This window comes from Artemia sp. Qi Xiang Cuo, chromosome 6 (assembly GCF_049724085.1).
Source record: "Artemia sp. Qi Xiang Cuo chromosome 6, ASM4972408v1, whole genome shotgun sequence".
Classification (NCBI taxonomy): Eukaryota; Metazoa; Arthropoda; class Branchiopoda; order Anostraca; family Artemiidae; genus Artemia; species Artemia sp. Qi Xiang Cuo.
Genome location: NC_142799.1, coordinates 52667173 through 52689894, shown reverse-complemented (window position 1 = coordinate 52689894; position 22722 = coordinate 52667173). Strand labels below are relative to the sequence as shown.

General features: G+C 35.0%; 1 protein-coding gene across 1 annotated transcript in view; it reads right to left on the bottom strand.

Moving 5' to 3' along the window:
• Positions 1–3070: 3070 nt before the first annotated feature.
• Mgat3 (beta-1,4-mannosyl-glycoprotein 4-beta-N-acetylglucosaminyltransferase) overlaps positions 3071–22722 on the bottom strand; it is a 30193-nt gene continuing 10541 nt past the window's right edge. The window contains exons 2-3 of the mRNA XM_089091079.1: positions 13620–14571; positions 3071–3774 (exon numbers count right to left, since the gene is read on the bottom strand). Of these exons, the coding sequence (XP_088947205.1) occupies positions 3485–3774; positions 13620–14571 (1242 nt within the window). The 3' untranslated portion in view covers positions 3071–3484. The remainder of the gene's footprint in view (positions 3775–13619; positions 14572–22722) is intronic.

Here is a 22722-nt window from a genome sequence, read left to right as displayed (position 1 = left end):
TACTTCCCATGTGAAACAGTGATTTTTCTTGTTGCTCAAGATGAGGGACTGTGATTCTCCTAAACTGAGTTTTTGGCAATGGAGATTTCAGTGGTGTGGTTATCATTTTGATCCGACCCTATTTTCGTGGAGTATTAGGCTATTTTTCAAAGTTTTCGCAAATTTGTTTTCGTAGCAAAGTTTTACCATTCAGACCAATCGAAATTATATATTGTTAAATTTTTGTTACTATGGCAAGCGTTCGTTCTTTTTTAGGTTGCAGCATATGCTTCATCCATGATCTTATTTCTATATATGCGGTCTTTTACATTAGACAAGACTATAGAATAGATCCATATGGAGTTAATACAGTTACTGTGGGGGGTGGGGGGGGCAGCAATAGAATAAAATCATGAATGACTAAGAGCTTGCAGATGAAACACACGCGAAGTTAATCAAGCGTTCAAAGTCGTTTATTAAACAATCGTTGCTCAGTAGCCCACCTGATGCTGGTGATGGTAATTATAATATGAAAAATAGATGTCATCAAAGTTTGTATTTAACCATCGCAGAGGTGAATTTTGCTATCTTTCACTATGAACAAAATACGGTAAACATTTGTCATAATTACTCCAAAATTTGCTTCTTTCATCTGAATTAAGGCTCAAATCCTGACGATGGTTAATTGAGCATAATTGTGGATTAATTCCTTTTAGATCCGCTTTTTCACTATCATTACTGGTTACATAACTTGGATTTTTAATTCTTGTGTGAATTACAGTTTATACAAATGCAAAACTTTTCAAATGTATCCTTCTTTGTTGAGAAATGAGATTCCCTTATATCATTTGCTGCTGAGATTTAAATGCGGAGGTTTTTAAGGTTTTACAGTTCCGAATGATGTTGAATAAACTGGGAGATTAATTTTAACTAACCTGGAAATAGAGTAGTTACATTTTGATTTAAAGGCTGGAAAGATGTAGAGGTTATAAGCTAAAAACGGTGGTATAACTCAATATAGGGGGAACTCTTTCAGCAGAGTGAACAAACTGCTTGTTATTCAGAAGAAAACAATATTCGTGTTACATGGCAGAAGTGCAAATTACTATCCATGGACTAAGTTAGAAAATGGACGTATAAAACGGACAAGTATTGAAAAGTATCTTAATGTCATGGTAAATGAATGCCTAAGTTTTAAAGACCATATTGCATTTACAAGTACTGTACTAAATTAGCCAAAAATGTTGGAATTCTGCGACAGCTGAAGAATTTTTTTTCCAAAAACGTTATTAGAATGTTATATTTTTCTCTTATTCGTCCATTTTTGTTGTACTGTGTTACAGTTTGGTCGTCGACGTTCACTAGCCATTTATATCCGCTCCGTGTGTTACAAAATAAAGCTGTAAGAGTTTTAACCAATGAGTTGCCCCAGAACTCGGTAAGATCTAGGTATCACGAATTAAAAATCTTACCATTTTTTGGTTTGATTAAATTTTATGTAAATTTATTGATTTATAATTTCTCTAATTTGTTACCTGCATATTTTTCGGAATTTTACAATGAAAGGAAAAATAGTTTTGAAACTAGACATGTTGAATTGGTTAGAATACCAATTCCAATTACTACCAGATCTAAGTTTTTGATTTGATATATTGGCCCTGAAGTCTGCAGCAGGCTTCCAGCGGAAGTAAAAGGTAAGAAGGCCCTTGAGGAATTTCGTGCTTCTTTGCAATGTATTTGTTTTAACCAGTATTGTAGACATGGATTGAGCCAGTGATTTGGGAGTGAGTGTATTCTTGTGAGTGTTACAAGAGAAATTGATTCGTGTGTTGATTGAGGTGAGTGTGTGTAAAGAAGCATGATGAATTATAGAGTATGAGTGTGGGATTCCTTTAATTTCCCTATGAATAAGTTATTTTTAGAATTCTTAGAATAAGAATTATTTTTAGAATAAGTTATTTTATTTTCAAGAAAATGACTTATCATAAGTCATCTTCTACATATGCTAACAAACAAAAAATTGAAAGGCTAAAAAGATAAATAGAAAAATTTTGGTAATGTTAACTAAATGTTTTATAGGGCTGGATGAGGGAAGGAGTCAGTTTTTTGGTTGTTTGTTTTATTTTTCCGAGGAAGTGTATTAGTAGTCGAAGTGTCTTTTTTTGGTCGTCCCTAAGACGAAAATATGCGTCGAGACCTATTTTAATACTGAGAGGTAATGTTTAGTTTTGTTTGTGTATTATTATATGGAAATTTCAATGTTGTGTGTTTTTTTTGCGTGTGACCCATTTGCGTGTGACGCTGGCTTATTTTAAATTGAGAGTTTGATTCTGTAAAACTGAAAGCTTTCGATACCTGTTTTGTGGAAATGCTTGCCTTAGAGGTTTAAGCTTGTGCAATCTCACTTAATATGCTAAACAATTTTCTTCTTTGAGCAAATAGGCTTTACTGTCTTAAAGTATTTACTGATAAAATGCTGCGTTTTCTATGAAAAAAAAACAACAAACAAACAAAAACAGATTATTGTTCACACATGTACAGTCTAAAACATACCTTACTTCTATCCAGTCCTTAACAGATCAAATTCTTAAAGACTTAGGATAGTAAAATGTAAAAACATGCTAATATTATCAATCAACAAAAATTCTTAGAATCCTGCAGAAATGAAAATTGTATTCCTAAATCTTTAAGAATTTGGTCATCTTAAGTCACTTTATTTATCAGTCCTGGTTGAAATTCGTTGAAGTAATGATGCTAGGGCTGTTTTAAAGGTTTTTAAAAATATTTTTAGTTTTAAAGTTCGTATTTTAATGTAAGTTTTCTTATATATGTATATATATATATATATATATATATATATATATATATATATATATATATATATATATATATATATATATATATATATATATATATATATTTGCTGGCGTTTTGCTGAGGACGGCCCTTTGATATAGAGCCTTAAAATCAACATAATTGAATTCCACTGTCTTGAGAAAAATTTTCCCTATTGTTTCTAATTGTATTTTTTTTTTGTTATGGAAAGACAGTGTGGTCTTCGTCGCTATTTACCAGAGCCGCTTAGAAAAGCATTAAGCAAAGCATTGAGAGGCCGGGCTTAAGGCCCATCTGCATATCACATTGAGATTTTGCTAATACTGAGATTTATTTATTTCTAATTTAAGCATCTCAGATTTTTCATAGAATTTTTTGAGTGGCTGAAGAATTTTATGAAAAATTCTGATTGGCTCAAATTACTGATTGGTAATTTCCGGCATTAATAAAGCTTCATTGTGAATGAGACTTTAGTTGCATACAGTATATAAAGTGTGTATGCTAAGCCTGATGTTTGTTTAAAGTGAGATTATAGACAGCTAACATCAAGTCTAGACTAGTGCTCTGTATTATTAGTTGTACGGGTGGGATTATATGCGTTGGAGCTGCATGACCGCAAAATCAAACTAAGGAAATTAGCTGCCAGCAAAATGCACAAGAATCTCGTCATTTATTTTTCTTCTAAGGATAATAAATATTGAAATTTGTCTCGGTTCTGTAGAATATACCTTGGGGCATAATTAATCCCCTCGATCATTTCATAGCTTTTCATTAAAGACTTTGTCCCATCGAACCATTCTCCTGTTTTTATAAGATTAATTATGTAATTTAAGTCTGTTTTGTTTGGGTAATCACCCCATCTAGGTTTATCGTCCTTGTGAGCAGCCAGCATCTTCTGACGTATACTTTCTGGCCTAAGACACCATGAACAATGAAAACCAGCTGGGTGCTTTATGGTTCCTGTTGGAGCAAAAAAATTAAATCAGCCGAGATACTGCATAAAACATTCAAATAGAATAGACTTCAGGCACTAGTGTACAAACCACTATTTTCTTAATTTACTACTCCTAGTACTACTGACAATTCACTACAGCACCAAGCCCCCTGAGGCCAACAGCTACGCAAGCTCCTCCTCCACCCCAGTCTGTTCAAAATCTTCCTCTTTAAACTCTCCCAAGTAGTTCCAATTACCCTTAAATTCTTCCTTGTGATCTCTCCTTACCTTATTCAGAGGACGACCTGTTTTTTGTTCAGCCCCAGATGGATGACCAAATCGCATAATCTTTGGCAATCTTTCATCTGCAAAACGTGGCCTAGCCATTTTAACTTTTCTTTCACTATAGCCCTAAAAATTGGTATCGAACAACATTTTTCGTAGAGCTTATTGTTTGATATACCATCAGTGAAACGAGTACCAAAGACTATCCTCAGACTTTTCGTGATATGAGCGTTCCTAACCAAGATACTTCTTCGTCTAAAATAATTTTCATGATTTAATTGAAATTTCGCTAAGAGCAAATGGGTGTTTGTGGATTTGAACAATCCTTGTATATAAACAGTTTAAGATATCAGAAAATTATCCAAGAGTAAAAGATGTTTGGCTGTTGCATGAGAAAGAATTTCAGTCATGAATGTTTTCAATATATTTATAGGGAATATGTACGTAAAACATGATAAATAATAATTATAATTAGTTGTTAGTTTTTTTAATTGTTTTTCCTTTATGCTCTCTCTTTCTCTAGCTTCTGCTTCCTTTTGTCCCCTTCTAACCCTTTCGCCCCGGAGCCCGTCAAATGACGGGTTGCTAATTTCTGCTCACCAGATGCTATCTAGTGTGAAAAGTAGTAACTAAAACCATGCTCATTGTATTCTTGAGACATCTACCAATCTATTGATGTATCACACGTATTGTTCGGAACATTGCAGTGGACGAAAATTTAATTTGAAAAAAAGTGGGAAAAAGGCTGTTGGAGGTGTGTAATTTCTAGTTAGAAATTTAAGTAGGTATATCATTTATTTGTCTACTTTTGTTATATCATCTAAAACTAGATAGCCGAAACTAATCAATGAGAGTTCTAATTAGAGACTAGTGCAATCGAGTGGGCTGTCTGAATTTTCGCAAGTCAGTGTAAGTCAAATGACAAGACTGAGACTCTCAGACTGGGGGGCTTGCTCCTGTCGGATACTTCTAAAAGTATATTCCGCTTGAGTTTTTTGAGACCATGGCTGAAAAGACGGACTTGTACCATATGAAGGAACATGGTAAAACTATAGCAGTCAGAGGCAAAAGTCTGGCCCAAGAGATACGCCAAATGGTTGGGATCTCAATCCTTATGGGATCCCTGAATCTTTCGCAGATACGACTTTACTGGAACAAAAAGTAATTTCTTCCCATAGTCGCAAGAACACTTCCAACAGATCGACACCATGAACTACTAAATCATCTCCACTTTGCTTCCAAAGAGGACAGGAACGACAATGATACATTATCTAAAGTCAGACCTCTGTTTTTCCTTGTTAGAGAGTAGTGCTTCGATCTTGAAAGAGAGGAAAACCAATGTGTAGACGAGCAGATGACCCCAGTCAAAAGCTAGACAAGGATGAAGAAATGCATAAGACAAAGCTAAGACTATGGGGCCTGAAAAACTTAGTTCTCTGTGGGTCTTCTGGTATCATGTATGACTTTGAAGTTTGTCAGGTAAAGAGTACCCCTATTGGGGAGGGGCACAGAAAAACAGCTGGAGGTTTGGGAGGAGCCATTGTTCTTAGTCTGCTGGAGAAAATTGACAAGCATGTCTATTACAAAGTATATTTCTGCAATTACTTTACAACGTTACCACTGCTTGAAAAGTTGACTGCAGATGTCTTCTTCGCAGCAGGAACTATCAGAAAGGGCAGGATAGCCAAAGCAAAGCTTGCAGATGAGAAGGATCTTAGGAAGAAAGGACGATGGTCGTGGGACGAAGTTAGCGACATTGAAAAGGGACTCGTCCTTGTGCGTTGGTTTGACAACAGCGCAGAAAACATGGTTTCGAATTAATGCTGCGCGGTGCATGTGGAGTCGTGAAAAGATGGAGTAACAAGAACGAGTATAAAGTTGATGTGAAAAGACCTGGCGTTATTGATCACTGCAACCGCAACTTGGTAGGGGTGGACAGGCTGCATCATCTCGTTGCCTTGTATTGAATTGAAGCAAAGAAGAAAAAGTGGACCTTTGTCACTTTTCGAGATTCACAGCAACAAGAGGCCGAGAATTCTCCGGGTCCTTCGCCGTCCCGACCTGCTGGGCGATCAACTTACACGATCGAAAGCATCCGGTATGACCGAGTAAATCACTTCCCTGTGCATTTAGAACGTCCGGAAGCCTAGTGCCGCTATGAAAAGTGCCCAAAAGGAAAAAAGGAGGTTTCACGGATTTGTTGTGAGAAATGTGGGGTTGTGCTGTGTCTAAACAAAGACAGGAATTTCTTCAAGATGTACCATGTTCACTTAGTATGAAGCTTGACTTTGTGCATATGTTTTCTGCCTTTTTTATATTTTTTCGTATAAACGAACTTGTCTTGCTGGTATACCCTTCTAGTCCCATTACTGTCATTTGACAGGGATCGAGATTTCTAAGAATATGTACCCGGACGGTTTTCTAACACAGCCATAAGTTTTCTAAGGTCAAAATGAGCCCTATACTAGAAAATCAGAATTTTCATGTGCAGGAAAAATATTCAGGGCTGAAAGGGCTAATCTTTCTACCTGCTCTTTATTTGCACTGCATACCCGTGCAAGTACTCTGGGTACTTTAAGAATCCAGAAAAGACGGGAAGAACTGCATCTAGAATTTAATGAAATCCTAATGAAAAACAGGTTTCCGCTGCCTTGTGAGGCATTGCTCACTCCGTGAAAAATGTTTAAACTATAGTTTTTAAGGGTTGAAGGGGCAAAAAATGGTACCTAGGTTAGGTTACGTATTTAATATATGCTATTCTTTACCCCCACCCCACCCCCTAATGTGCAAATATATAGCCCAATTTTGTATTTAAACTATTATATTTTCATCCTATTTTGTTTTATTTAATTAGCATTAACGAAAAGTACGGTACTCTGTTTCGAGTTTTTTCCCTTTTTCTTTTTCTTCATTAGTCACACCTCTATGTGAAAAAATAAACAATAGCCAATTTACATGAAATCCGCAGCGGAATAATACTTTTTGAGACATCTGGCTTAACTTCCCCTCCTCCTATTTAAACAATGACTCAGGGTCCCTCTACCATGATACCTGATGCGTAATTATACATAGCTCTACCTACTTTTATGTAAAATCAAGTGAATCAACTTAATTAAATGAAGCTTTAAAATTAATGTCTATATTAACTCTTTATTTTGTATGATTGCTTGATCCTTAGGAACGAGTACAACGCCGCGTGACATTACTGCCTCTGAAGCTGGATAGCTTAATATTGACAGTCCTCAATAATTTGAAATCGATTGGCTATCTCAGAACTTTCAAGTTCTATACCACTTAGTTTTTTGCCACAAAATAGCAGAAAATGCCACTTTCCCGTGACACAGTCTCTTTGGCTACTTAAAACAGGCACTAAAACTTTTAATTTATGTTTGAAAGAGCCCTCCCCCAATTTCTCGGGACTATTGGTTCGATAAGATCACCCCTGGGAAAAAAAACAAATAAACACGGACCTTTCTTCTTGCACAAAATCCAAAATTCTACATTTTTGTAAATAGGAGCTTGACACCTCTATAATACAGCTCTCTGAAATAGTGAATCTGATGGTGTGATATACATCAAGATCACTTGCCATTTTAGGGATTTTTTGCTCTTTTTCGAAAATCAGTCAATTTTCCTCAGACTAGTAGCTTTTGACAGGTAACTTTAAACGTAATAAATTTTATATATTTGAAGTCAGTATAAAAAGCCGATTCTTTTGATGTATTGAATAAAAAAAGCTACCGTATATTAAAACTTAAAACAAATATAAATTATTACGTATATGATGGGGGTTGCCTCCTCCTAAACACCTCACTCTTTGTGCTAAATTTTCTTAGAACTTTTAAAAGAAACTTTTTATTGTCCATTTAAACGACCCTAGTATTTCAGGAATCGTTCTTAAATAATTAGGACGAAATTAAGTAAAGAGCGAGGTGTTGAGGAGGATACAACCCCCTTCATATACGTTAAAGTTCTGTTTGTTTTAAGTTTTAATGTTGCTCCTTACTTTCAGTTGAAAAAAAACTTGTTTTTCTTATATTTAGTTTCTGGTCGTTTTTTAAATAATCTTAAGAAAACTGACCCCACATCCATGGAGAAATACCCTCCCCACGGAAAGATCCTCTAGACAACTCAATCCCGGTGAAAATTAACACAGGACAATTACCCTTAACAACTCCACGCGTAAAATTGAGACGGAAAAGAGAAGCAAGACATTTAAAAAGAAGAAAGAAGAGAGGCAAAAAGAATTTTGCCTAGGAATTCTTGCAAACTATTCCTGTGTATAATTTCACTTGACAAGTTCATCCCCTGGAAACTTGCCTCTCCATGGAAAATTCCCCGTGGAAAACAGCAGAAAATTCGCCCCCCACCCTAAAATCTATGCATGCTTCCCAATAACAAATACTATGCGTGAACAATTGGCAAACTTTATAGCTTAAAGACCTTTCCCCTGGGACTGTGGGGGGGGGGAGAGTTATGCTATATCCAAAGGCATAGTTGTTGGGCCTTTCAAGTATGGTGAATAAAATAGCTTTCTCAAAATTTTGATCAGATGCTTTTGGGGAGAAAGGAAGGAGGGGAGGGGACCTGGTTGCCCTCCAATCTTTTTGGCTACTTAAAAAGAGCACTAGAACTTTTATTTTCCGTTCGAACGAGCCCTCTCACGATATTCCAGGACCAATGGGTCGATACGATCACCTCAGGAAAAAAAACAACAACAAAAACAAATAAACACGCATCTGTGATCTTTCTTCTGGCAAAAAAAAAAAATACAAAATTCCACATTTTCAAACAGTTCGTGGTAACGAACTATAAGTAAGGAGCGACCCGGCTCAAAAGTAACCGAAACTCTAAAAAATGGGATTTTGATACCAATAGATACATCAAAAGAATCAAATTTTAATACTGATTTTAAATATATAAGTTTCATCAAGTTTAGTCCTACCCAACAGAAGTTACGCTGAGTTTTGAAAAAAGGGGGAAAGACCCCATAAAAGTTATAGAACCTTAATGAAAATCACACCATCAGATTAAGCGTATCAAAGAACCCTACTTTAGAGGTTTCAAGCTCCTATAAGCAAAAATGTGGCATTTTTTAATTTGTGCCAGAAGAAAGATCACGGATACGTGTTTATTTGTTTTTCGTTTGTTTGTTTGTTTTTCCTAGGGGTGATCGCATCGACCCAGTTGTCCTAGAATATCGTGGGAGGGCTCATTGGAACGGAAATTAAAAGTTCTAGTGCCCTTTTTAAGTGACAAAAAAAAAAATGGAGGGCACCTAGGCTCCCTCCCACGCTCACTTCTTTCCCAAAGTCACCCGATCAAAATTTTGAGATAGCCATTTTGTTCAGCATGGTCGAGAATATGATAACTATCTCTTTTAGGATGACTTAATCCCCCAAAGTCCCCGGAGAAAGGGCTGAAAGTTATGAACTTCACCCAATATTAACATATAGTATTGATAAATAAAAGTTCAAATAGGCATAAAAAGCTTTTAATAGACAGTGATGATGATAACAGTGATAGAAATTCACAAAAATACCAGATATTTTGGTCACATATACAGTGACCGTCATCAGTAGTAAACTACTGGTAGTCAGTAGTACATCAGTAGTAAGTACTGGGAAGATACTTAAGAAACTAGTCAAACAGGTATCTTTTAATAGATAATTTGATTGGAAACAGTTGTTTGTCATTGCGTTTACAATATTTAAACTATTGTTTTTTGGGTTTTAGGGGAAAAAAAGGTACCTAGATTGGGTTAAGTTAGGTTACGCATTTAATATATGCTATGCTTTTAAACTTACCTCTCATTTACATCAGAAATAAAATTACCCCAACTCCCCTAATCTGCAAATATATACCCTGAATTGGTAGCCTATATATAGGGGTGGGGGCTAAAATTCATTTAAAACAAAAATGATTATTATATTCATAAAGTCATTATCAGTAGTAAACTGATGACGGTCACTGTATATGTGACCGAAATATTTGGTATTTTTGTGAATTTCTATCACTGTTATCATCATCACTGTCTATTAAAAGGACTTTATCCCTATTTGAACTTTTATTTATCGTCTCGGAATGGCAGTGTGGTTTCCGAAATTATCTACGTCACATAGTATTGGGTATTGGGAAGTATACAGACGTTTTTGGGGGCATTTTTTCTGGTAGTGGGGGGGATGGGTCGGGGGTTATGTGGGGGGATCTTTAAATGGAGGATGTTTTCATGTGGGAAGGGACATTGCTATAAAGGGGGCGCCGGATTTCCCAGCATTATTTAAACAAAGATCAGAAATTAAACAAACAACAAGTTTTTCAACTGAAAGTAAGGAGCAACATCAAAACTTAAAACGAACAGAAAATATTACGTATATGATTGGGTTCGCCCCCTAGTTAATACCTCGCTCTTTAAGCCAAAGATTTTCTAGTACTTTAATAAGAGCTATTTATTCTAATTAACGGCCTTTGTGATTAAGGGTCATTTTAAAGAATTGGAACAAAATTCAAACTTTAGCGTAAAGAGCGAGGTATTGACTAGGGGGCGAAACCCCTAATATACGTATTAAAAATATATGAATATAGAAATTCATTACGTAAGTTAATTCGTAAGTTACGTATATTTATTACTAATAAAAACGTTCGTAAATAAAATTAAACAACGTTCGAGAAAACTATTTAACCAAATAAAAGTAAAATTAATATGCAAATTTGGTGTTGATTATTCATGTATGGTGAGCAAAAATCAAAACCTGCATTTATTCAAAAACATTCAAAATTAAATTTAAAAAAAAGTTTTTTTTTAACTGAAAGTAAGGAGCGACGTTAAAACTTAAAACAAACAGAAATTATTCCGTATATGAAAGGGGCTGTCCCCTCCTCAACACCTTGCTCTTTACGCTAAAGTTCGACTTTCCCACAACTCTGTTTTTTAAACAATAAAAAACATTAGCGCAAAGAGCGAGGCGTTGAGGAGGGGACAGCCCCTTTCATATACGGAATAATTTCTTTTCGTTTTAAATTTTAACGTCGTTCCTTACTTTCAGTTAAAAAAAACTTGTTTTTTTATTTAATTGCAGATAGGAGCTTGAAACCTCTACAATAGGGTTTTCTGATACGGTGAATGGGATGTTGTGATTTTCATTAAGGTTCTACGATTTTAGAGGGTGATTCCTCCTTTTTTCGAAAATCAGGCAAATTTTCTCAGGCTCGTAACCATTAATAATTGAGACTAAACTTAATTAAACTTATATATTTGAAATCAGCATAATAAGTCGATTCTTTTGTCCAGTCGCTCCTTATGCACAGTCGATTAGCACAAACTGTTTGATAGTTATGAGTTATCACTTATAAAAATGACTTTTTAATTAGTCAATGTTCTAATGCTCTTTAAGCATTAAAAAATTAATTTTATAAATTGATAAATTAGTTGAAACTGATTTTATTTATGAAAATGGACTAGAAGTGAAAAATTGACAATATTCGTTAGCTTTGGAATGTCCTTTTTCTTGAGACTTTCTTACAATTGTTTCAAAAAGTCGTTTAACTGTTTGTATTTCCTGTAGAAAAGCAAGAAAATGGACACCTGTTTTCACAGAATCTTTAAAGCCTTCCAGGTATGAAACGTTGAAATTGAGAACTTTGAAAAAAAAATTCTGGCGCTATATTTGACTGTTTTGTGAGCTTTATTCACCTAGTAGCTTCATTCACCCAGTACAACGACTTTCTAAGTTAACAAGAACCGGTCTGCTTGATACTTTTTTTAATACTTTTCTATTAAACGGACTCTTTTATCTAGCGCGGACTCTTTTATGGAATGTCAAACTGCAGACGCGACGAAAAACCCATTTTTACGAGATGATTCAAGACACCGCTGTAGAGAAATACAATGTATAGTGTGGTTTTAATTGCGTATAAGATATTAAAAGTGTTCTTTTTTGGGGGTTGGGGGGGGGGGAGGTATCTAGGATAGGTTGGGTTACGTATTTAATATATACTTTGCTTTGCTCACCCCCCCCCCCTAATGTGCAAATACATAGCCCAAATTTGATTCAAAACTATTATGTATTCATCCTATTTTATTTTATTTCATTAGCATTAACTAAACTAGCACTATATAAAAAAGTCCGTTTCATAGAAGAGTACCTTTTTCTTATAATTCAAATCAACCAAAACATTTTTTGGTACTTGTGCATTATACAGGCCCATTACTATATACTAGCCTATATCAAAGAAACGAGAGACGAAACCTGCCAAACGGGTATTTGCAATAGAGAAATGGAATGCAAAGCGTAGTTTTCATTGCGTTTAAGATATTTAAACTGTTGTTTTTTGGTGTTTAGGGGGGGGGGTACCTAGGTTAGTTTAGGTTACGTATTTAATATATGCTATGCTTTACCCACAACACACCCTCCCCTAATGTGCAAATATATAGCCCAAATTTGTTTCTAAACTATTATATATTCATCCTATTTTATTTTATTTCATTAGCATCAACCAAACTAGCACTATATAAAAGAGTCCGTTTAAAAGAAGAGTACCCTTTTTTTATAATTCAAATCAACCAAAGTATTTTTTTTGGTACTTGTGCATTCTACGGGCCCATTGCTATATACTGTATCAAGGAAACGAGAGACGAAACCTGCCAAACGGGTATTTGCAATAGGGAAATGGAATGCAAAGCGTGGTTTTCATTGCGTTTACGATATTTAAACTGCTGTTTTTTGGGGTTTAAAGGGGGGTACCTAGGTTAGGTTTGGTTACGTATTTAATATATGCTTTGCTTTACCCCCCCCCCCCCCCTAATAAGCAAATATATAGCCCAAATTTGTTTCTAAACTATTATATATTCATCCTATTCTATTCTATTTCATTAGCATTAACCAAACTTGACTTCTTTTGTTGCCCCGTATAATGCACAAGTAACTGTTGTTTTTGCTGAGGAATAGGTTTAATTGAAAACTTGAAATTTTTAAGCCGAAAACTGAAAAAAAATCCGATACGTCTTTTACGGCGAAAACCAAAATTTTGAGCTACAAATTATATTGTATATAATTTTTTGTTATTTAAGGAATCTATTGTGTTCAGATAGCTTCAAATAATATGAATTATTGTTTTCCAGGCTTAGGTTTACGACCCTGAAGGGAAGGGGGTGGATGTCGTGATTCTACATATTAAATAATTATGTCTGGGAGAGTCTTTCATTTTTAGAAAATAGGTTTCGAATAAATGTAGGCTAAATACAAGCACATGCAAAAAAAAAAAAAAAAAACCAAGAAAAAATAATAAAAATTAACTTATTGATACATAAATGTATCAATAAATTACAAATTTTGTAATTGGGCTTTAAAGATAAACCATAATCATGCTCAAATTATTAATTATTACAACTTTGTCATGAAGGGAACAGCTTTTTTTGGAAATTTTTGGGGTCATGATACTGAAAAGGCTAACTTTGTTTGAAATTGTTTTAAAAATCAAGGCTTTTTACCCAAAATCAATAATTTCGCCTTTTGAGTGACAGTAAACAATACAATGAGTTTCAGCAATTCAAAATTGATGGAAAATTTTACAATAAAAGGAATACCTATGTTCCACCAGCCAACGAGTTCCCCGACTTTCCTTCTATATTGGCTGATCGCCTTTAAAATCTGTGGCATTTCAGTAGGTCTATTTCTAATAAAACGCATCATGAAAATGTTCCCATTGAAAACATCATTTAACATTTTTACTGTTGTTACACTACCCATGGATGTTAAGTCAGGTTGATTACTTAAGACAACGTTTTGTTTCTTCCTCCAGAAGAACCCAAATATTGACCATTTCATGCCTAATTTCACTGGTGTAGGATACCCTTTGTAGAGCTTCAGAAAAAGAAGAGCTTCACGCGTTGGGATTTCATCAGCATCATTAAGTATAACAAGATCATCGTCTCTTTTATTCATTATATGCGGGATACTTTTATACCCCATATAGACACGAAAGTATCTGTCAATAAACCAACCACTGTCAGTACTTGGCATTTTGTCCAATAAAATATGCATAATCTTCTTTGAATGCCTTGCTATAATGCGATTATTGCTTAAAGCTTCTTTTAGTAATAAGCGTTTAGGATCACCAAAGGCTGTAAAATTTGACTCACATATCACAAAAACATCCACAACATCTTCTAGATCATAAAGTCTTGCCTCTAAAAGATCGATTTCATGATTTAAATTTAAGGCATTAATAATTCTCCTTGGCCTTATTCTTCTCCTTAAATTCATAGGCTTATAAAAGTTGTCTATTGTATCGAAAACAGAGGAGGGAATGCCACAATCATTTCCTTTGTATCCATTTTTACAGACACAGTTCACATTACTTTCGTTTAGTTTTGTTCCTTCGATAAAACAAGTCATATTTCCTATTGTAGTGAAGTATAGTCGTTCATCATCGACTAAACTGACTGATATTGCAATATCGTTCTCATCACTATCATAAAAATTTCTGTAGCCATAAGCAATAGCAAAAACTTGATTGATTAAAATTGCTGAAACAATCTGAAACAAGATAAAAGCTTTTAGTGTGTTGATGGTGCTACTAGTAGCCTAAACCTAGCAGCCTGTAAGTTTTTTATCTAGAGCTAGATTAACGCATTTATTACGTGTATACCTCCCTCCATGGCCGTATTCTGTGTTTTTGTTCGGGGGGGGGGTGTAGGGGTACAAAAATACTTTAGTGATTATCAAGGTTTCTCTGAGTAAAAAAAAATGTATTTGTGTCACTCTTGAATTAGTTGGGCAAAAATTTGGAGAGGTCGGGCGGGGGCTCAAACCGGGACCCCCATGGATACGGCTATATATTTGCTTAGAGTTTAGTAAAAGTTTCTTATACGCAGTTTCTTTAAGCTTTTTGTAGCCGAAGAACCCCCCACACACCCCCAAAAAAATATTAAGGATTTTTTAAAGCCATAGGCTACTCAAAAAGCGTTCCTAATTTTTACGTTATAATATTAAATGAAACTAGATTTCTGTTGCTTTGAACACCGTAAAGTGTTGCACAAACCTTTCGTCGGCTTTGGGAACGAAAGTTTAGTTTTGCTTTTTCGATATCAACTAAACGCTGTACCGGTCAACCAGAGACGACCTCATGGTAAGGGGTTCCTCCCCAAATACTTTTTTTTAAATTTCTGGACCCTTTTTATTATTTTCCTTATTCTTTTATCTTACCCTTATTGTGCGCACTTCTTATAACTTAACTTTTTTTCATTATTTACCCCGCCCCAAAAGATCCATCCCCCCCCAAAAAAGAGAGAAAAAACCCTGTGTACATGCTCGCTGTCAGCCCCCTAAATCTTTTAAAATGATTTGTCAAATATATATATATATATATATATATATATATATATATATATATATATATATATATATATATATATATATATATATATATATATATATATATATATATATATATATATATATATATATATATATATATATATATATATTATATATATCATGACAAGTTCTTTAAAGGCGGCCTCAAAAACAATTCATACAATAAATTTTTTATCTCTTAAATACACTATGCATACAAGCTATGCTATAGTACTTCCCCCTAAAACTGCAGAAGTCAAGGAGCAGGCGTAGCCTATTTTGGCCATAAACATAACACATGTTGGTTGTTTTCGATGTACTTGATGGCAAGAACAGTTTGATCCTATGGCCATTTCCAACTGACTGTCACCTAAACAATCTAGCTGGAAACCGTTCGTAACCAATCACTAGCCAATCACTAATCTTCAGCTCTGAATACGGGCGCGTAACGTTATACAGCAGGAATACCTGAAGCCTGAAGGTAAGCAAGTACTTCCATTATGGAGATTATGCATACAGTCAGTAGGTTTTATTGAAAAATATAGAATTTTAAATATACGTTTGGTTATTCTGTATTCTTTTTCTCACGACCGAAGAATCGAGTTGAAATTTCCAAGAATTCCTGAAGGAAGGGGGGGGGGTTAAGGGGATCTAGAATTTTGTGTTTGGGTGAAAGGGACAAAATAATATGTCCTGAGCCAGGCAAAAAAGAATATACGCCATTTTTTTCCTATTTTGTTTCTGTTATCCGACACGCCTTTTGGCTAGTTAACTAATAAGTGCGAAACTTCGTCAGTGCGTTGTATTGTCAGTAATAAACGTTACGTAAACTCTTTCACGTGAACAAACTTTACTGGCCTAACAAGGTGTCAAGAACGAATAAAAGGTAGACTAATTGGCATAAACACGTAATCCTGAGTGCTGATTACAAACATACTTAACAAATCGTGTTTATAATTGCGTCCCTGAAACAGAAAAATCCCCTGACAATGAAACAATAAATTCTACTAGCACCTAAGTTGTAAAGGTAAATGGTAAACACTATCTTGACTAAACTTTCATTTACTCTAGGTACCTGCTTGCCTAGTTTCAAATTAATGTGGTGAGGCAAGGTATGTGTGGATATGAAGTGCCATACAGCTCTGAAAACCTATTCTCTCTGTCCCTTTGGCCCAAGGTACTTGTCCCATAAAGTTTAAACTAAATCCATGAACTTATATTCAAAAGTAAGAGAAGGAGAATACACCTCCGAAAGAAGGAGAATACACCTCTGAAAATCATCATTCACATGTCTTACTGACCCAAGGCCCTTGGCCTATAAATTTCAATAAGATCGACGAAAAAAAAATGCCCGCCTACTTTCTTTTAAAAAGCTCACGGGTTAGTGGAGGATGACATAGAAGGAGCCACTAGTTCACTTTACTCCTGTAGTCATACAGATTTAAATTCCTTTATGGTTCCAATTCGGAGAAGGTGCAAAATGCCTACGTTTCATGTAAGAAGCTGAAAGAGAGAAGGAAGGATGGAATGGACAGGCCCATTTTGTGCCTTAAATTATATAGATCGAATATCACAGCACGGTTTTTTATTTAAGGAAGATGCGTTATGCTTGCTTTCCTTCTAAAATGCTGGAAAAAAAAATTGGAGAAAATATTTCTCCTAAAACTTTTCTTCAAAAAGTATATAAAGTTGGTTATTGACCCGCTTATGTTCTCTAATCATACAAATTAAAATGCTTGCGTGATTCTACTTCAAACAAGATTCAACACCTTTGTTAAAAGTTGAAGAGAAGAAGGGCCAGAGATATTGAAGAGGGGATAGGCCCAACTTGGCTCTAAGATAGCGATTGAAAATCCTTGCCCGATTCCAGCTCCCACAAGCTGTCTGCCTTTGCCTGCCTTTCTGCGTCAAAATTGCTGCGGAGAATAGCAGGACTAGAGGGATCATGGGCTCAACTTATGCCTCCTATCTTAGCAGTGAATTTTTCAGTCTCTCGATGATCTTATTAACATGTTTTTGTACAAAAACTAAAAATATATAGTGCTCTTTTAGTGCTAAGAACAATTATTTCTTTCTTAGTTTAAAAGTTGATTTTCTCGCCATTTGCCAACTTGCCAACTGTCAGTGAGTTTAGGAAGTACTTGCGATACCATTCTTCTACACATGTTCCTAACACAGAAAGTTAAAGGTTTAGCTAAACACAAATAGAAATGGCTTGTAGATCTGTGGGAAATCATGCCTCTTTTGTATTTCTAATTTCTTCTTTTAGTTATTCCAAGAAAATGCTTTAGCGATGTGGTCAGGAAAGCAGTTCGAAACTGCTTCCTGCTGAAACGAAGCTCTCCACTTTATAGCTGAAAGACGGCTCAAAAAACACTGTTTTGGCAGAATAACTTCTGAAAATCCTCTCTGATGTAAGTAGTAAGGCAATAGGCACTACAGGACGAGATTAGGGACGAGATTGCGTAATGCCAACAAAGCCCTCTATATTATTGGCTTATAAAGCGATAAAACACTGAGGCAACACGCATTTTCTGGTTGATTCATAGATGTATAGGGGATTACACAAGAATCTGTGTGTAGTTAACAACTAATGTTTTTGAAAAGGGTAATTACTTCTAGGTTCAATAGACAAATTAAACTTCCGTTGGTTAAGAATGCGTCACGGGTAATTAAAGAATGAGGAATGGAATGTATCAACTATACAAAGAATATGCGTAGATACGTAATGGATTTGACGCCTACAAGAGACCTTGGTACAAGGTGTTCAGTAGCTTAATGGGCTTTATATAAAAATGCGGGTTTCAGTCGTATGGGAAAATAATCATGTTTTTTATATCATTTTGCGTAAAAGTTAACTCAATTTGCGAAAAAAAGTATAGCATTTGCGAATTGGACTCTATGAATGATCTTAGTTGGTGATTGAATAATAGGGGTGATAATAATGTTAATTGGTGATCGGATTGTATGAAGGTGGTAAAAAATGGTTAAACTAATTACAAGTTAAGGTTAGCCTGAAGGGGTTGTTAACTCAGGCCATTTATTATAAATTTGGAAGAGCATCAATCTATGGAAATGGTTGACGATGATAAAATGACATTGTGAGTTGACCTAGCTTTACTTCTCCGATGTGTTCAGTATAATACACAAGTACCATTTGACCAGTGTTGTAATTATAAAATATGCTCAAACATTCTAGTATACTAAAAAGTTAATACTAATAGAGATGTAGATAACGAGATAAGAATTTTAATAAAGAAATTCAGAATAATCCTTAGAAATCCTTGGAAATCAAGTAGTGAGGTGATTATGAGTATGAACCATCAAGGACCGTAAGCATCATTGACCATAATCACCAAGGACCTCAACCTCAGAACCCTCCCAATACCCCCAACCTCCAATAGGTACCCTCCCCAAACTTTTTGCCCCCCCCCCCCGTTTTTTTTGAACATGATATATTTTTTTCAACTTTTTTTATATCCCTTAGAATGACATTAAATATACTTAAAACATTAAAAAATCACATTTAATATTTTCTAAATTCAAAATAAGAATCATATAGAAATGTTAGTCGTGACTTTTACTATTGAAAAAATAATTTTTGTAGTAGCACTTTTTTTATTGGACTAAATGTTTTTTGGACAGAAAATTATTCAACTTTTTTTTACGTATCTTAAAATGACATGAAATATGCTTATGGCTCTAACAATTGTACTCTATGCTTGCTCAGAGACACGATGCGGCTTTTCCAATGGTATTCTATGGCCGGTTATCGACACTAGATAGTTTATTGCATGTATTAAATCAGTATTTTTTATGCAGTGGATGGATAAACACAACTCATATCTCTAAAAAGTGAAGATGAACCATTTTAAGAAAGTGTGTTCACATGATAGTGTTATTGTAGTATTGAATGCTGACAAGGAAAAGTATTTAAACTATGAAATAAGCACAAGTGGTAGCACTATCGGAAACGTTGCCTATAAGAACATCTTTTATATGATCAAGTTCAGCCTTCAGCTCCATATTAGTAATACCTATGGAGGGTATGTGGCCAAGCAAGTCAAAGATCTATCTCTCCTATTCAGGAAGAAAGCTAGAATCATTAATCACCAAAAATTCTTACAGCAATGTAAGAAACAAGATTTAATTCCACACTCTATGAGACCCAGAGTGAAAATATCTAGTAAGAATTATAAATCTGCTCAACACAAAGCTGGCCTAATCTTTATTAATTATGAATTAAAGGACCTTCAACAGAGGAAAAACATGGTTTTTCAACAGATCAGTACAATTAGACAGCAACTGAGTAATACTCTTAGCCCAGAAGATTTCACTAAGGTTGGCAAGATCCATGACAAAGATTTTAAGTTTGTTTTTTCAATAACCAGGAAAGTACATATAGACAAGCTAGAAAAGCTTAAATTGGAGAACTTTGCTACTAGGGTTACACATAATCCTAAAGTGTCATCAGGTCCAGCCGTCATTAATTTAAGTCAACAAACATTTGACCAAAAGAAATTAGACATTCTTTCAAAAGGATGGAAATTTTCTATCCCCCCCCCAAACATTTACCAGTAGAAGAAATCATCTCCAATGTAAAATCAGATTAAATTCTAAGCGAGAAAACAATTCATGGTGATTCACAAGATATTAAACTTTTGGTTTATTATACCCTCGGAAAAGTTTTTTCCAAAAAGAAACTTAGTGAGGAGACTATAAGCATAGCTGACATGAAGGTCCTCACAGATCTCAAGAAAGATACCAACATCATAATTACTAATGCTGATAAACGCAATACAATAGTAATCCTCAATGAGACCGGGTATGTCAGCTAATCATTAAAGCTCCTGAATAACAACAAAGTATGTGAAAAAGTTAATATCAATGCTGTAAAAGTTGCTTATAACAATGTCAAAAAAGCTTTTGATAATCTTAGTCTCACAAATAGGATTAATGATCAACTTTATCGGAAACTCAGTCCTGTCAAACCGGTCAGTCCTAGATTTTATGGTGCACCCAAAATTCACAAAACAAACATTCCCCTTAGACCTATTGTGTCAACAATAGGTTCTGCTACACAAAAGTTGGAAAGGTATTTGGCTGGTATTTTAAGATCCATAACTCTTAGCAGCCAACATACAATAAGAAATACCAAAGAAGCAGTTGAAAGGCTAAAAAGCATCAACATCTTGGAGAATACCACAATGTGCAGTTTCGATGTTGTATCTCTGTTTACTAGCATTTCCTTGCCCCGACTTATACCAGCTTTACAATCTTCTTACTCTACTCCTAGAGTCTCAGGAAAGTTCACCAAGAATTTAAAATTGACATAGGGCCGTTAGATTGCCTGGAATGAGAGGCAAACGTGATGGATCCAAGCGTGATGGAGGGGGCAGAGGAAGAAATGGCTCCAGTCGCGTCACAAATTAATCGTTAAAATTAACAAAACTTGTTAATATGCCAAGACATAAATCAATTATACTATAACAAATAAACGCAAACGATTTTCTGGTCCAAGGTGGGAGCCGAAGGCGATAAGTTAAGAAGCCATCTAAATATAATTTATGTGCGAAAAAAAATCTTCAACATGGCGCGACCAACTATATATGCTGCAGAAAAGTAACGTTAAACAATCATACAAGAATTAAATTTCTATTAATATTCAAAATTATTGAAAAACCCGTCATGATTAAAAACACAACACGACGGACCATAAGAAAAGAAAGACAATACACCACTCCTTAATAACGTGGGACCAATCATTTAAATTCCCATCAATGTTTCGATTATGCTTCGCTATCCGTCTAGCAACGGCAACCCCTGGGTCAGCAACCTTGAATTTCGCAATAGTGAGCAAAATTCTATACCACGGAGGCATCAAGCAGATACTTGGCAAAACGAAAGAACATGGATCGGACTTTACTCTTGTCAATTTTGGTTAGGAGTTTCCAGAAGGGTGTGGTGTAGAGGATATGGGAAAGGGCAACATCAGTAGTAAGGCATATTGCTATACAAGACGAGATTAGGGACGAGATTGCTTAATGCAAGCAATCCCTCAGTATAATGGACCTATAAATTAATCAAACACGTTATATTTGGAAGCATGGACGAGATTTTGTAATGCAACCAGACGGGTTTCAATGATAACACCCATTTTTGGGGGGCCAGTCAGAGAGAGCTGCGGTTTTTTCGTATGAATAATGTTTTTACTAAAGATACAGCCAAGCCATGCATGTTTCTGACTCATAAATTGTCAAACACTAATAACCTCTAGGCTGAAGGTACCTTTGCATCTTGTCTAGAATTGATGCCATATGCTGTTAAATCATTTATCTAAAAAATAACTATATTTGCGAAAAAGATATAGCATTTGCGAATTGGACTGTATGAAGGATCTTAATTGATGATTGAATAATAGGGAAGAAACGGAGCTAGATAACATTGACGAATTGGATTGTATGAAGATGCTAAAAAAAAGGTTAAACTGATTACCAGTTAAGGTAACCCTGAAGCGGTTGTTAACTCAGGCAATTTGTTATAAATTTGGAACAACATCAATCTATGACAATGGTTAATGATGATAAAATGGCATTGTGAGTTGACCTAGTTTTACTTCTCCGATGTGTTCTATATAACACACAGGTATCGTTTGAACAGTCTTATCAATATAAAATATGGTCTAACGTTATAGTTTACTAAAAAGATGAAATTCAGAACAACCCTTAGAAATCCTTGCAAATCAAGTAGTGAGGTATATATGAGTATGAACCGTCAAGGAGCGTAAGCACTAATGAGCCTAACCACCAAGGGACCCCTCCCCCCAACTTCTTTGGCCCCCCTCCCCCCTCCCCCGTATTTTTTTGAATTTTTTTTTAACATGGTGTTTTTTCAACTTTTTTTTACATCTCTTAGAATGACAAGAAACATTTTACATCTTTTTTTTACATCTCTTAGAATGACAAAAAATCACATTTAATATTTTCCAAATTCAAAATGAGAATGATATAGAAATGTTAGTTGCGACTTTTACTATTAGAAAAATATTGTTGTAGTAGCACTTTTTTTTAATGGACTAAATTTTTTTTGGACTTCGAAATTATTCAACTTTTTTTTACGTATCTTAAAATGACATGAAATATGCTTACGGCTCTAAAAACTGTACTCTGCGCTTGCTCAGAGACGCGATATAGCTTTCACACTGGTACTCTATGGTCAGTTATCGACACTACCTAGTTTACTGCATGTATTAAATCAGTATTTTTTACGCAGTGGAACAATAAACATATAATTAATGTCTTTAAAAAAGTGAAGATGAAGCACTTTAAGAAA